Source organism: Serinus canaria, chromosome 1 (genome assembly GCF_022539315.1).
Source record: "Serinus canaria isolate serCan28SL12 chromosome 1, serCan2020, whole genome shotgun sequence".
Classification (NCBI taxonomy): domain Eukaryota; kingdom Metazoa; phylum Chordata; class Aves; order Passeriformes; family Fringillidae; genus Serinus; species Serinus canaria.
Window position 1 is genome coordinate 28,241,846 of NC_066313.1, and position 17,282 is coordinate 28,259,127.

Genomic DNA, 17,282 nt, shown 5'->3' on the forward strand with positions numbered 1-17,282 from the left:
CCTTCCACATTACTTAGGGCCATACCAAACAGAAAGGTCAGCATTCACCTTCCTTCTCTGGCTGTCTCAGTGAAACATAACAAGGCTCAGACCTCATATCCTGCTCAGCAAGCCCTTTCTGGATAGCTCACATTTTAACAGGGGACAGACACCCTCCTCTGCAATTGTCACATACAAACTTGACCTTCTCAACATTTCTGGCAATTCAGTCTGAGCACATAAACCATTTCCCCACATCAAATCCGAGTGGAAATAAATGTCAAGAGGTTCATTAGGGTGATCTTGGAGCTTTTCCTATGGAAAGGAAAACACAGCTTTTCTCAAACAAGTATTCAACCATTTTCTCTTTCTCGTTAGCACCAGCCTCTTCACATCAGGTCTGAATTAATCAAGGAGCAAAGTCTATTCAGCTGGCACCATTTTACCTGAGAAGATGCCAGCTGGCTTTATTGCTTCCTCTCAGTGGACAACTCCACATCACCACCTCTAGTAGAGGTGGAGCTGGTGCTCTGATAATTCTAAGGCCACCTTTTCCCCAGGCCACCACAACACCAGCGACTGCTTACTGGTCAGCATTTGTAACTATAAACAATTCCTGCTCAGGTAAACACTCTCTGCACACTCCTAAGTCTAAGGGTCTTTCAGATTTGAATGACAACAGCATAAACCGGAGGTAGAAATAAGACACGTGAAATTTTAAGTTATTGTTTCTTTATTCTTTAAATAGAATTGCTCCAGACGTCACAGAGCTTCAACAATAATGAATGTTTGCACAACATTTCCTGGGAAGAACCTTTTCCTCTCCAGCTTACTACAGTTCAGTGATTAATCTCTCAGGCTTTTTTAAGGCTATTCAAAGAGGGAATAGCTCACTTGGGAGGTGGCTTGTGTGATATGCTAAGGGATATTCATCATACCTTGAGCTTGGCTTGGATCTCTCTAGCTTTCCGCCTTGCCAGCACCTGGATGTGACTAGATACCTGCATTGAAAGACAAAATTCCATGTTCATTCCAGAGGAATATTTGTTAGTCTCTTGTAGAATTAGGCAGTTATTTAGAGTTGGGGGTAGGAGGGCTTGGGGGTAACAATAAGCTGCTTTTCTGAACATAACTCCAGTGCCATGAAATAGGGTGGAGGGCATGCAAAGATGGGCCATCTAAGGCAGGCCTAGGCTGCTCAGTGCTTTGTCCAGCATAGCCTGGATATTCATGCCCAAATGACAAAGATTCCTTATTCCTTTTCCATCTCGCGTGCCAGGTATTTTCAAAATCATCATTGCTGACTTCCCTGCTTGAGCTAAACAAGAAATCTTCATGCAGAGAACCACTGGTGCTCCCTGAAACACTCATTAGGTGGCCAAGCAAATAAAATCACGCTATTTAACAGCAGAAAAATTTGTGGGTCAGGATATGATTGGCAGACAAGAGCGTTATAACCCTCCTGTAAAATGCCTGAGCTGACTCCTCCTGCCATTCTTACTAACCAGCTCAGCACAACAACCTCGCTCCAGCAAAGTCAGAAACTACAACAAGCAAACAGCAAGAAATTTGTTCTCATTAGCCCTCATAACCTCAAGAGGTCTAAAGAAGCTAATCCTACCAGGGAAAACTGTACACTTACCTGTTTCCTTGTGCGTGTTTTCCCTGTTCTCAGCTTAATATAGCGGGCAATCAACTCATTTCGGCCTGGAACAGAGGAATAATGCAAATCCAAGTTTAGAAAGCAGTGACCCCAATGAAAAAGATAAATAATTCCATTGTGCATCTACAGAGATCAGCAGCAGGATGATACTGTCACACTCTTTTTTTTTCTTAGAAAGGAGCTTATTAGTGCACAAGGTAGAAGTCTGAGTTTTAGGAGCAGTCTCCTATAACACCCTCATAGGCAAACTGTCAAGGTTTGGGATAGATAGTTGGACCAGGGGCTTGGTGAAAACTGGCTGAACAAATGGATGGGGTCCCAGTTGACAATGAGGTGACAGTGAGGCAGCAATGCAAACTTTTTGGCAAATCCCAGTTGCCAACAGGTGAAGGGAAGTGATCCTTCAGCTCCACTCAGCGTATCCTATGAAGAGAGGCTGAGAGAACTGGGTCTGTTCAGCCTGGATAGGGCTTAGGGGCAGTTTTTAATCAATAATAATAACATAAATACCTGACGGGAGGCAATGAAGGGAAAAAGGGAGCACCCTCCTCTCAATAGTGCCCAGTGACAGAACAAAGAACAACTGACACAAATTAGCACATATAAAATTCTGTCTAAAAACAATTTTAAAAAAAAGAAAGAAAGAAAAACCCAACCTTTTTTTACTCTAAGGGTGGTTAAACATTGGCACAGGCTACCCAGAGAGGCTGTAGTCTCCATCCCTGGAGGATAGTAACAACCTACTGCACACTGCTTGAGCAGCAGGGCCAGACTAGGCAGTCTGAAGATCCCTTCCAACCAAAAGGAGCCTGTCACTCTGTGTAACTGAGTCCAAGAAAATAAACAACAATGGGGAAGCACATGGAAACAGCTACACAGAATTTATCAGTGTGATATGATACAGTGAATTACAAGTGCTTTCAGGCTCCTGCAGGCAGACTATCCAGCTTTATTACACTGGCTCCCAATGTATCACATCTAAGCAGTCACACAGATTTTATTGTCTTCCAGGAGATGGAGGAATTAAGAGCAGAAACAGAAAGGCAGAAGTTACATGACTGAACTCAAGGCTGGTTCAAAGCAGAAAACACGACAGAGAAAGCGCAGGCTCTGCAAAACAAACCATTTGTGGTGACCACAGTAATATCAAGATAGTACTGCAATAAAAACTAGGGAGTAGGAGCTGCAAGGCTGTGAGACATCTTGGTATGGCTGCAAGTGTTTGCAGAATGAAGCAGGAATGAACCAGGAAATAAAGCCACAGCTCTTCTGAAGTTTTTTTAGAACAAATCTATAAAATCCCAGTATTGTCTGTTAAAAGTTTGTGGGCAAAGAACTTGTATATTAGGACATCACAGACATGAAATAGCAAGCAGTGAAATCAGCATTAAACTATCAGTATTAACTATTCCAGTAGTTAAATATTTGATGAAAAAGCAATAACTTTTTTCTATTTTAAACTCTTATTTCTCTCAACCCTGAAATAAAGTGTATTCAAGGAAAGACTGCTGAAATTGACCACTCAAGCCTTTAGGGAAGGACCGGCAAAGCCCTTAATTCCATCTGTTTCTGAAACAGAATAATGCAAATGTCCATGACTGCAGTTAGGCCAGGTTCATGAAACACAACCAATGCACACATAGGAATGGGAACACATTTTACATATACAGATCTTAATCTTTCCCTAATGGTGTCTTTGTAGCAGCTCCCCTTATTCCCCTGGGACAAGAAACAGGTCTGTAGCTGAGAAATCCGCTCCAGCTCCGGTAAACACAAATTAGGAACTGTGTCTGTGCCAGAAACACAATGCCCTGCCTTGTATGCACTGACCTCTTCAGTTCCCACAGTTTCTGGTGAGCACAGCAACATGGCCAGGAGAGTTTGGGGGGAGCAGATGCTGTTCTGCCACCTTCCACCTGGCTTCTCTTCCAACCCACATAAAGCATTTTCACAAAGCTGAGACCAATTATAGTAACACACATCCACACCACCTTCCTCTAGTGCCAACAATAACATTTATTGCTTCTCAAAGCTTCCATCTGTTTAGACATGGATCCAAGCTGAAAGGTAAGAAACAACTGAAGTGATTCTTCTCAGACAGATGCCAACATGTAAGAAATTTCAGGACTGTTTGACACACATCAGAAATGGGAAATGTGATGAACAAAGCAAGGCACTCAAATCCTATTATCTATAAAGAAAGAAGAAGGGAATTTTTGTTTCAACAAGAGGACCCTTTGAGAGGCGAGGCCAATGAGTTAATGGAAAAGAGAAGCCTTGAGAAGAAGTGGAGGTGGAGAATTTCAGGCAAACTTCTAAAGGGCACGTGTCAAGCTATTCTGAAAATCTGAACACATGGGAGCTCTCCAGACACTGGCTCAATTATGGGTCATCCTTGTAAAACTAATTTCAATGGATTCTCAACCAGATACAATAAATTTTATGGAGCAAATTGATATTTGTAGTGTGTCAAGTAAAGAAATTATGGAGGCTGAACAGTCAGACAGAACATTATTCTGCTGCAGCAGTAAGGGACTGCAGGGGTAATCAGTGTGAGAGGATGCCATGAACAGCTCTGTGCCAGTCACAGTCAATTCCAGCCACCACCAAACTGGATGAAAATAACAATCAATCCATCAAATCCTTAACCAGAGGAGCACAAGCTACCTTCACTCGAATGTATTTTGGAAAAGGCAACAGCCAGTCGGGATAGGAGACACAAGAGGAACCACAAAAAGAGACATGAGAATGCACAGAGAAATACAAGATATGTAAAAAGATTAATATTGAGAAAAGGAGACATGTGGTAGGGAACATTCCTGGGGATGTGGCTGGAAAAGTCACCTTGGTAAAAGCTGCTCCGTGATAGGAGAACACTTTGAGGCAACTGCAGTAGCCATGCCAGAGCAGAGACAACCCTGAAAGGACTGCAGCCCACTGAAAACCCATGCAGAGATGAGAAACAGCTAGAAACAAGGAGCACCAGAGGGGAAAGAAAACAAAACAAAAAAAAAGCAGGAACTGGCAGAAAGAGACCTTTACACAGTGATGCCAGTCTCCTCAGTCACCCAGCATCTCATCAAAGGAATTAAGAGGGACTGAGTGTTAGAGAGAACAAAAGAAGGGAAACTAAGTAGGAAGCAGGGAGGAGAGACAATAAACTATAGTCAGGCCTGGGAAACTGGGAGGTATTTCCATAAGTGTGTATTTAACTGTTTGTCTTTGACAACAGCAGCAGCAAAATTTGCAAAGTTCTCTCAGGCCATGTACTTCACCAAAAAAGACTAGTGGGAGGGGAAATTGTTGTACATATTGCAGATATTAGATACTAGTGCAGAAATTCTCTAGAAAGAAACTACACAGAGAGCATTTAACTGTAGATCATGAAAATTTCCAGTTTTAGAGTTCACTTTCCACTTGCTAATATCTCTCATACAGTCTTCGTATTCCAGAAGTGTGTCCTCACAGTCAGGTTAAAACAGAAAAGTGGCAGGTTATATGAAGGTAATAAAAATACTGGTAGCACAAGAAATTAAAAAAAAAAAAAAAAAAAGGAAAAAAAAAAGGCTAAACAAAAAAACCACCAACAAACAAACAGATCACTCTACAAAGACATTCATCACAGGGATTACTAAATATAGAACTATGTAAATTGCCAAGCCCAGTAAACTGCAGCAAGGCAGTATTACATTACCATGAATCAAAACTACAAGAGAAGCAAGTCCTAAATGTCTTTTGTGTTTCTTATCAGTAGTTAGATGTAAGCAGGTGTTGTGTGGCTGGAAGCCTGTAGGCTCACAGGCTCTGGAAGGCACCTTTGTTCCACAACCCCGGCTGCAGGGTCAGCAAAGACCAGCACTCCTCACTTGGCTGGAACGGGCAGAGCTGTCATAAACTGTCAGATGGTTCATTTTTTAGAGCCATGTAAAGTGTCCCTCAGTAATCTGATCATATGTTGTGTTCTTAGAATAACTCCCGCTGAGGTCTGCCATGGTCACCAGAACCTGCCAACAGTTGTGACTCCTCTGTCGAAACCGCGCATTGGGTTTCACGGAGCTCCAGCCAACATTCCAACCGTGGCACAGCACCTCTATCCTCCATGGAGCCTTCCCCTGGGAAGCATGGCACCAAAGAAAAAAAAAAGCAGTCAAGAGATACTGCCTTATGTTCTTTACCTCCCATTCTGAACAGATACATTTCCAAGGGCAGCAATTTGCCTCCCATTCCGTCTTACACTAAATTGCAAAATTTCGCACTGAGTAGTTATGCAGGAAGGAATTGCTAAGAAAAGTGAATAAGGAGGCTTTTGGATTCTCCATTTTACACCTGTGCATCTTTGAATACAACTGCAGAGAAGTGTCTTCCTGTAAGGAAAAGGGATAATCAAAGGGAATTCCCATCACCATAGAGAGCATTTTCCAGTCCTACCTCAAAGCTTCATGCTGACTTTCTGTTAGTAAAGGTATATTAATTTTTCTGCCTCTTGTAAGCAGTATCTCTTTAACACTTACACTGCCTCACACACCTGTTGCCAAGGAAAGTGAGGTCAAAGAATTCAGTGATCAAAATCCTTCCAGTGGGAAATGGCATGGAAGTGTCATGTTTCATGGAAATGGCATGTTTCTTGCAGATTCAGTATCTTTCTGCACCCAAAGCAAACACAACTACCTATAAGTAGTTCTATAGGAGAAGCAACTATCCAGCTGTATCCAGTGAAAAGTTTTTCAAAGCAAGGTCAAGAAAGCCATCTCAACTCTCATTTCAATCTTCTTGTGTCACTTACTGATATCTCCTGGGACATGACTACCACCTTGAACTTATTTAATTAACTGCTGGTCACAATCAGCATAAACATAATGAACTGAGTGCATCAGACAAATAAATCTAGACAAAAGAGGGAAGGTAAGGACACCTCATCTGTCCACCAAATGTCAGTGTTTCTCTATGCATACAAAGCAAAACTGACTGCCAACCAAGTCTTACCAGACAGACACTTTTTAGACAAAAGTAGTGTGGTTGGCATGACCATACAGGACCAACGGCCACTGGGGTCTTCCCCATCCATAGCTCCCTGCGCAGCTTTACTTCCCATCTCTCATTCCACTGCTTCCTCCTCCCAGCTATGCTAAATGTCTTCCTGGACATCAGCTGTTCCAGAAATAGGGCTACATGTGTCAGAAACCACATTTTTGTCTTTTTTATGGTTATCGAGATGCACAGACATCCAACTTTTACTAATATAATAAAGTTTTAATGCTACCTTTATTAAGACTTACTTTTCATCATAAACCATGTTTTTTCACCAGAGCCTTGGTGAGAAGATTTTGTTTGGTTCCTCTACTCAGGAGGCAGTATTGGAACTTAATACACCTCTATGACCATCACAGAGTGATCATTTCCCATCACCATGGAAAACCATATTGCATTTATGGCACTGACCCATCCTATGAAGACATCTTTGACCCCACCAGAGCAGAACTTCAATAGTCAGGTTGGAGTTCCCATAGCAGAGTTACACACACCAATGTGTTTTATATTCAGCTGGAAGAAGAAAAATTCCTCACTCTGATCATTTATTTGCTGCTTGAATTTGCTCAGGATGAAACTTCCACACAACAATTCTCTCTCTAAGCTCATGCACTCCCTACAATAAGGGGATTTTGAGATAAAGAATCAAAGAAGGATAGGCCAGTATTTCTGAAAAACACCGTAACAGCCAAAGCCTGAAAACACAACCTTGAAGTGATTAACACCATCACAGTCAGCTCTTCCCCAAAATACCAGTTTTCATCATTTGACTGTGCAAGTTCTGAGCTCCTTCCTCTTCTGAAATGACAAATTCAAAGCTTTATTTGCTGGGCAGAATGCACCAGTCAAGCCCCTCACATGGCAGTCGGGTGATTCATCTGTCCGAGCTCATAAAACTCAGTTGTCTCATTTACTAACTGGTCTAAACACTGAAGCCCTCTCTTGTGTAAAAGGTCTCCTGCTGGAAAGGTGTTTACCCCTTTCCTTTGCCACTGCACAGCCTCAATTCACAACCAGAAACCCAAACAGTGCTAGCACCATTTAGAAACTGCTGTTTCTTGATGGCCAGTTTAAGATGCTTCACACAAGGTATATCTGGGGGATAATAATTACAGACCCTGCAGTTCTGGGGAAGCCTCTTACTGGTTCCAAACAAGTACTGGAGATAAATGAAAAGTCAGTCACCATGGGGGTAGTCACAACAAAGGGAAGAGGTTTTCCTCTCCTTAGCTCATCATTCCTCCTCCTGCAACATTCCATCAACTCCTGTGTGTAGCTGTACCAACTAAATTGATGGGAAAAGGGGAGGGGGGACAGGGGAGGAAAGACTGACATGCACCACTCTAATTACCAATAACGAAAAAAATAAAACTCCCCATCCTCATATGGATTTTGTTGGTTTTGATTTGTTTTTCCCCCCCATGAGACTATTTTTAAATGGATTGGTGAACTAGTTCATTTTGTGGTCACATTAACCACGGCAGTGGCACAGCCAAGAGAACAGAGGAAGAATCGGTGCAGAACTTCTTAAACCAGTTTTGCCACCGGAGAAACCATAGCCTGGAACTGTACTCCACCTAACCCTCACACACAAACAGGCTGGTAAGAAAATGGGCAAGGCACTTCCTGTGCTTGCATCATTTGTCTAAAGGCTAAACAGCGTTAAACTGCCTTCTAATTACTGCCCCAAGGGCATGTGGAGTTATTCCTTGTAAAGGTGAGCATTTTCTAAGGTACAACAATATACACGGGCAGAAGTCCCTCCCTTCAGCCTAATGGGAAGCTCCAGGCAATGCAGCTCTTCACCACACCTCCGTCTTCAGTGGTGCTTTTCAGTGCATAAATTAAGCGTCCTCATCAGCTGTGTTTTCCCACATTATCGCCTCAGGCCACAGAAATGTAAGTTAATCCATCCAATAAGCACTCTTCCATACACACGGTAAGGGCTGCAAAAGGAGCAAAGCTGGGACTTGTTCTGGCACTTCCCAGGGTTAAGACTGATAAGAATCCTACAGAAAGTGGTTAGATTCAGTTTGGCTGGGAAATCCCACAATTACCCCAAAGCAGCTGCATATAGTAACATGAGTCCTTCATATGCCAGGGAGCGTATCAGGTAACACCTGAAAGAGCCAATAACAATCCTACATGGAAAGGCACGTCAAACCAACAGATTTCAGTCTCTTGGGACGCCTGAGAATGACCTTATTGAGGCACTAAGACACTTCCAAGTTCTACATTACAGACCTGGACATCTGCTAATTTTTCCTGTTCTTCCTTAGATCAATAAATGTCTGCTCATTTTGGTATCTTCTAATAACTGTGGGGCATCTGAAAGCAATTCTCAGTGATGTTGTCTTAAGGGACAGCAAAAACTTAAGCCTTTCTACTGATTTTGTGGTCAGCTGCTCCTGCCAGCACCAAGAGTACAGAGTTTCTGGCAGATTTCTGCCCCAAGTGCTAATCTTGTGCATGTTCCCAGATGACAGGCTGGTCATGCCTGGTCAAGCCCAGATGAGTGCTGATCAAGCACTCAAAGCTTCAGGTACAACAGAAATTAGAGCTAAAAGGAGTCTGTGAGAGCTGCAAGACCAGCACAGACCATGCAGTTCTTAGGGCAGCTGCTCTGGTCTGGCTCAGTCCTGTGAGGAGTCATGACTGCTTCACTTGGCATCTAAGACTTACACCAGGATCCAGTCCCAGCCAAACGACTGAGAATTACACAGCAGCCTCAAGGAGAGCAAAGGAACCCAGAGACTGTTCTTGCATTAAATGGATACTGCTTTCTTAAGTGGAATGCTGCCACCCCTCAGCTTCAGTTCATAGCATCATGATTTGCAGTGCATCCATTGCTTGTGATCACTTTAAGCCATTAAGCTATAGAATCAGCAGAAACAAATGCCTGGACAGTCCTGAAAAATGTGGTTGCCTTTCCCCTTCCCTGCCTCTCACCAGACTGTACCATGGGTGAGTTCAACTCTAATCTGGCACAAATCTGTCCTGCTCATTTTGCCAACCTAGTTTGCTATCAGTTCAGCAATCTAACATGTATCCACAAGGAGTCTACTAGAAACTGAAATTGCCTAAAGAACAGGAGCACAAAACTAGAAGCAGAGCAGGGGAGCAAGGAAACAAGAGTGGCAACTCCCTCTTTTCTTCTACTGTGATCTGTAAGGCCATCTCACCATTTCTGAAGGAAATATACTCTTGGTCTCAACACAACAGCTCTACACCATCTCAACATTATCAAGAACAGTTGTTAAAGATGTCACACTCTGTAACAGGTGTAAAGAGAAGGTGAACAGAAAAACCTAGTAGAACCACAGGTTAAATAATTACACAGTCACCCAGGGACTGGTCTGGGTAATAGGTGAATTCTGCCAAGATCATGAAAATTCCTTACAATGGCTTGTGATATTCCCTCTTCCTTCCCACCCTGCTCTCTTCCTTCTAAAACCAGCACAATTCTGTTCCAGATTCTCTAAGTTCCTGTTCCCTGACTGAGTTTACAGTGTAAATCTGATAGATAACTGGGCAACCATGATTCCAGGCAGGAGAGCAGGAACATGGGGACGCCAAAACTACTTAAGCTGCAGAGGTACCTAAACATGCACATGGATCCAGAAGGGAATTTGCACAAATCTATGTGCTTCAGCTACCTTCTATATGAAAACTTCTATATCTAGATTTGTCAAATCACTTTCCCACAACTTTAGCCATAAAGGATCAGACTAAAAATTAACATCACAAGCACAGCTGGCTTTGCCTCTGGGCCCAGGAGCAGATGAAATTATTTTTGAAGGTCTTTCCCAGCACCGTTTTCTATCACTCTACAACCAAAGCCAATGATGCTGTGTTTATATGCAGGAGCACTCCTAATCCCCAGTCAGGGTTGAAAGCAGCACTGAACTGAGTGCCCCATGTGCTGTGTGTTTCCCTGCAACACTGCCATGCTTAGAAACCTGCCTGAGTCTGCAGCACTTGCAGTCAGCAGCTTGGGCACTGCTGTTGGGTTACCCCAGCAAGCATTGGTCACACTCCTTGCACTCCTGCCCACAGACTCCTGGAAAAGCATTTGCAACTATTGTACAAATCAAACCCAAGAGGAAAGAGGAGTGGTTCTGAAGGCATTTTACATAAAAGGTGTCATTTCCCCTTCAAGAAGCCAGAGACAGAGCAAGACTCTGGCTGTTTATGTGCATGGAGTGAGGCTGAGAGCGTGAAGGAGTACCCAGGAGATGGGTCACAAGTTCAAGGTGACAGCAACGAGCAGCAGCTGCTGGCTGTGCACCCTTCAGCAGCAGGTGTACCCAGGCCCCAGAGGTTTCAGTCAGCTCTGCCAGGGACCAACAGATTTACAAGACCATCTGTCTGGGCACAAACTGCACACAGCCTTCCCAGTTTTGCTGCCCAGATCTTCACCACACACAGACAATACAGGGCTTGTTATGGATTAGCTAATGAGCAACTGTTTAGACCAATAGACAGCCCGAGCTCTCCTGTGCTCATTATCTGGATCCTACATGAATGAGAATGCTGCTTGTTCTTTTGGCTGTAAAACTGCCTTTTTCTGAACAAGCAGCTTCCCTTCACTTCGGGTACTAGAAAATAGAAAGGTAATGTTGTCTCACACTGGTTTTGCTTAAAGAATGTTTAAGGAATGCCTCTGAAAGAGACTTTAAAGAAAGTTCACCTGGATAGGTTTTTCATACTTGCACTGAAGAAGTACTGTGAGCTCCTTTTTTCCTAGGCCAGGTGTCCACACAATCTGCATATTGACATTATCAGCTCCCTCTATGTATATGCACACCCTTTCTTCAGAAGTGCTGTCATCCTCCTCTACTCAATGTTTGGCTAATTGACAGAAGACAAACTCTGAGAAAGCACTCCTGGAATTTACCTAGAAGTCTGCTCTTTTTGTTCCAGACCTAAGGAAGGGCTCTTGCGTCAATCACTTAAATAAACATGCTCACATCACAAATCCACAGGTAGTATGAATCACAATACTAACAATTTACAAAAAAATGCAGACATTTACAGGGTAAAGCCACCTAATGCCCACTGTTCTCCTGTTTCCTGTGTAAAACCACAGCACTTCCCATCTGGAAGCCTCCTCTCACTCACAGATGTACATGCGCACATGCACACACACCAATCTTGGGACTAGTTCTACAAATACAATCCTCATAGTTTGGTCTGATACAATTTTAAAAGCCCCCATCAACAGCACTTCCACTGTAGCCTTTCAGAGGAGAGAGATCCCTCAGCACTGAGCACCATGTTGTCCTGAAGCCTTTGCTGATATCCATCCTATATTCTCTCTTTCTCCCCCATTAATCCTCGTCATGCTCACATGTTCCACATAAAATCCCTCTCCCTCCTAAATGTTAACACCCTTCAAATATTTTTAGACTGTTATTATGTGTCCCCCCACCCTCCACCTTTCAGTCATCACTTAGCCAAGCTATGTATATTTAGCTACTTTAATCTTTCCTCCTAAATCAGTCCCTTCAACCCCCAGAGCTCAATGCTAAGTCTGGTATGCTTGCTCTTCTCAGAACTCACCCCCTGTTTTTAAGATCTTTCTGGTAATGTGTTTGCAGAAACCTGTCCAGAAGATAGCTTTACATGCACTGGTTTTAAAGAGAGAAGAAACCCAAGTCACTGGGCACTATTAACTTTCATTTTCCATGGCTGGGTTTTGTTCCCAGATTTGGTTCATTAATAAGAGTAAGAGCAATAATTAGTTAATTAATAATAGTAAGTAAGAGAAATAATTAATAATTTGGTTAATTAATAAGAGTAAGTAAGAGCAAATTAGCAACTGATAGTGTTAAACCTAATTGTGAAAGAAGGAAATGGGTTTTAAAATATAAAATAGCACTAAGGCTTTTTAAAACTAAACTTTTCAGAAAAATCAATGGAAATGTGTAGTTATCCAGAAGAAGAGCAGGAGCAAGACAAAAACGTGCAATGAGGGAAAAGGCTGAAAAATGAAATATAAACAGTCTCTCAGTTAAAAGGCAGGTGAGTGGATACACCTACAAAACATAAATCTGGCCTACTAAGTTAGAAATCACTTAAACTAGATGAGTTATCTAAAAAAAAAAAAAATTGAAAAAAAACCCAAACCAAGTGCCTTTCTGACAATATACCACTACAAATCAACTCTTAGAGAATTAAAAAAAAAAAAGAACCATAAGGGTAATGCAATGTTGCCAGTGAAGTCACTTAAACATGATGAAAACTCTGTGGCTGCAGACATATACAATGGGGAAAACTTAGTACTACACAGCTCATGTGGTTTTAAGCCTGACAGATAAATATTGGACTACAAAGCTGCTAAAAAAATCAAAAGGGACAGGAAAAATTTGTGCCCCTTATTAACCAACAGAATGAAGCCCCCACAAAAGGGGTCACAATAATTTTGATAACATGTAGTACACAATAAGATTGCTACCATATTTATGTTCACTACTAAGCATGTCAAGGAAAGATGCCACAGCCAGTACTATTAACTGCAAGAAGATTCCTGGTGGGTTGGTATTTCAAAAGTGGCAAATTTCTCAATATTCAAGAAATGCTTGGAATTAATGTAAAAATATTTCTTTTTATGCTTGCATGGAGAAAACACAAGTTAAACTGACATACAGCTTAACACAAAGAACCATAAACTTGGCTTACAAAGGAGATGGAAGGAAAAGCATGACAAACCAGCAGAAGTTCAACCCACTGCTCATGTCTCCAGAAGTCTGGCTTCCTCTAGTTGACAACAAAGAACCAGAGCCACACAAAAGCAAAGTTGAAAGATGACTGAGTGAAACAAAACCTCATTATTAAGCAACTCCAGAAACATTACACCTACCACCAGAGGGGAGGGCAAAGTCTGCATCCTGACCAATTGTCCACTAATCCAAGTTTTGTCTGTCTTCTATTGTTTAAAATATGAGTTTCCTTTTTTCTTCCAAAATCATGGGAAAAAGGGCTACTCTGGAGTTCACTAGGTCATAATAATGGAAGGGATAGGAGCTTCAGAAGTATCTCTCTGTGGGATATCACAGCTGAAATAGAAATTTTGCAATTACCTGGAACATACAGTTCAGTGTCAACTGAGCACATTCTCAGCATGTTTCAATAGATTTGACTGAAACATAGGTAAGATGCTAAACTATAATACAGAGGAAAGCATTTGAAGACTCTCACCTTATAAGTTTCCATATTTTAAATAACAATCATGCTCCTCCCTCCCCTGAAGAAGTGTTTATGAGCCAGGACAGGCAGTGTATATTTTATGCTTCTGTGGATTCATGCCTTTGCTTTTCAGTTCTACTTTTAGTGACTCTTTGAGGTGGGGAGAACATTAAATGATAACTTATCCCATTGAGATAAAGGCATTATCCTGCAAATTTACCTAATCATTTCAGAATAGGGGTGGGAGGGACCATCTGTGACCTGGCAGCTTTTAGCATCAGACTGACCTTTCATCCCACCTTAAGTCATGTTGCAAAAGCAAGACTTTGTGGTCCACTGCCTGCTCCAAGTTTTAACCAAGTAGTAACATGGCTGACTGTCCTGCTTCTATCACTCAGCCTCTAAGCTTTGGACATCTTTAAGTATTTCCTATCAGCAGTTCACAAACAGATGGCACCAGCCTGGGAGATGGATGACTGCCCCCAGCTGTCTGCCCCTCCCTGCTCAGCACAGAAATGGCTGAGCTGTTCGAAAAGCAGCTGCCAAACTACTGACTCCTTCAGAACAGCCATCTAACAAACTGCCACCAATTCTGGCCCCTCTTGCAAGAAGGTGCTCCAAGCCAGGTGTTCCTGCAGTGGGAGGGAGCACTGGACAGCTAAGATAATCATCAGGTTTTTTCCAAGATCTTACTGTCCCTCTTGTAACGTCAAAAAAGGTATCATTTTGCAAGTTGCTATTTCTTATTTCTCTGCTCTCAGTAATGTTGGGAGATCTGGTCTATTTAACATCCCCATGAATATCTCACAAAGGTGCTAAGCTTTTTCACTCTACTTTCTCTACATCAGTACTGAAGATGCCAGGAGACACCCAACACCTAATTCTGTGACAGTTTATTTAGCACAAATGTTACAGGTATGATTTCTCCCATGAAAAAACATTGTTGGAAAACATAAATGACCGATTTGTAATGCTGTACCCCCGCAGTGCTCTAGCAGGCAGGACTCATAAAATTATTCTGCAAGACCTTAGTGGGACCCGAAGTCACCAGAGCAGAAAGTGCCCCAGACTCCATGCTTCTAATGTCAACACAACGATTAGGAGAAAGGACAGCATTCCATTTCACACCAGACAGCTGCCTGTGCTTAAGCAGGTGGTCAGCAAAGCCTGCTGGAAAGGCCAGTGAGGGCTTGCACCCAGAGAGGGCTGTGCCATGAGCTTACTCAGCCAGGATGCTGCCTCCATGCAGAAATGGAGCATGTCTAGTATGGGAAAAGATAATGAAAGGAAAGGCAGCAAAGGAATCAGGACACAGATTATCAGTGTACAGAGAAGAGCTTGGCTGACTTTGGAGTGAAGACTGAATCCTGTTCACTCTGCAATCAGCAGGGTGTTGTCTAAAGAGGTGTAAACAAGCCAGCTTTGAAGAGGCATGGCAACCTGAGCATGAGGCCTGTGTAGAGGTTGAAACACATCTGTACAATTTTAAATGCATTTAAGCAAAACAGCACATATTCTTCATACTGCCTCAGTACACTTCAGCTAAAATCTGCCAACTTTGAACTAACAACAGGTTGCCTCACAAAGATGAAAAGCATATAAATTGCATGTAGAAGAAAATTCTGAGACCTGGAATATCTTGCCCAAAACCACACGAGCCACTCCTCAGTGAGAAACAGTGAAATGGTCCCAGTTTTGTCAGGGGAAAGGGGCATATACACCTCACCCTTTGGTCCAGAGAGTTCTGTGCAAGTCAGTCACAGGGTGGATAAATACCCATCCCTTCCGAGGCAGGGCCAGCTCCACAGCGAGCCTGCCCTGTTCCACAAGCTGGCTTGTGAGCACTGAAGATGAAATCAGGGACTATATTTATTCTCCCTGCCCGGTCATATCTTTCTATAGATCCCAGACAGGGCCCCACTTCCTTGGCTTGGATCCTGGAGACGAGTAAGCAAAGGAGGGCATAAATCAGTGCCTGGGTTCTGTCAGGAGCACACTGAACCAACCATCCACACCAGGAACAGGTGCACTGAAGGCAAGCAGGGACACTGTCCCATTTGGACTAGTGGGGGAGGGCTTGCAGAAAAGCTCTCCATTTCTTCTCCCTGAGCCTACCCTAAACTTTTCACCCTGCAAGAGGGTTATTTACCTTCTGCAGTTCACCAGTCCAGTCAACTAGGTGTGCTCCACTTGACACCAAACTAACTCAAGCCCAGCCAAGTGTCACAGGTTTCTGTTTCCCTTTGTGCTTCACTTTTGCTCTCATTTCTTTGTCTTTCACTCTCTGCTCTGATACATTCACTCCAAAGCTGAAATACTTCAGGAACCATGCAAAATGTCCAGTAAATTAATGCACTCTTAAAACAAAACTGTTATTTTTCACCAGTAATTTAAAAGTCACCCATCATGAAAAGCAGTGCAGACATAGAGTAATAAGAGGCATGTCACTAGCTCGTGCTTCATAACCATGGGGTGGATTCTCAGGTAAAATTTTCGTCTGGGTAACATTTTAAGCAAGCATCAGTCCCTAAAGGAGCAGTCCTACTTTAACCTTAGTCATGGTTGCTCATTCCCAGTCTCACCATCCTTTCTCTAAATACCAGCACAAGATGCTGGGCAATATCCAAATTAAAGTTCACATCTTTTCCCCTTTCTGGCCAAGTTAGTTTTAAACTGGATTAGTTCCCCAGTTGGTTCCATAGCACAACCATAAAAACCTCTGCGTTAGCTCAGAGCAGGAATTGATGTCTGCCTGAGAATCCTGGCCCCAGATTAGCCTCAGGGTGATCAGCCTTACCCAACTCTGATTGCTCTTCCCAGGTACAATGATGTGTGTACCCAGTAAAACCATCCACTGCAGATAAGGCCATGTAAACAGGACCCCACCCACGCTCCCACAGTCAGAGCAATCCATTCCCTTGCTCGGGGAACAATGGCCTGATGGAGGGACAGAAACCTGCAGAATGACTTGTGAAGTGCTCCGTAGGAAGCTCCGGGGCATGCACGGAGCATCCCGTGATGGGGCCTGTGAAGACAGGCAGATTCCAATGTATGGAGGGGGGGAAAGCAAGCACCGACTGGGTAGAAAGGGCTGTCATCCATAAGATCCTTGCTACTCTTTGGAGAAACTGTCCACCTTGGGACTTAAAACCAAATACTGGGTATTCGACCTTTGCATTTTAGTCACTGAAGTACCAGGTGGCTTCTTGTAATTCTCAGCAAGAGAATCCAGGTCAGACCAGCTTTTGGTTAACAAAACCAAAAGAAATCTTAACTGTGGAAAAAGTAAAAAAAACCCAATTCAAAAGCATGTCTGCCATGTATAAAATTGACTTCTGCTTCAGCTGCAAGCCAGAGCCTCTCTGTACTCAGGGTTGGATATCTAGTTAGCTAGATGAGAAGAATCCACAGGAGAAAGATACTT

General features: G+C 42.9%; 1 protein-coding gene across 3 annotated transcripts in view; it reads right to left on the reverse strand.

Moving 5' to 3' along the window:
• TEAD4 (TEA domain transcription factor 4) overlaps window positions 1-17,282 on the reverse strand; it is a 50,891-nt gene that overhangs the window by 18,654 nt on the left and 14,955 nt on the right. For all 3 annotated transcript variants that reach the window (XM_018908292.3, XM_030235011.2, XM_050978134.1), the window contains 2 exons: window positions 1,622-1,686; window positions 918-980 (listed from right to left, as the gene is read on the reverse strand). In XM_018908292.3, the coding sequence (XP_018763837.1) occupies window positions 918-980; window positions 1,622-1,686 (128 nt within the window). The remainder of the gene's footprint in view (window positions 1-917; window positions 981-1,621; window positions 1,687-17,282) is intronic.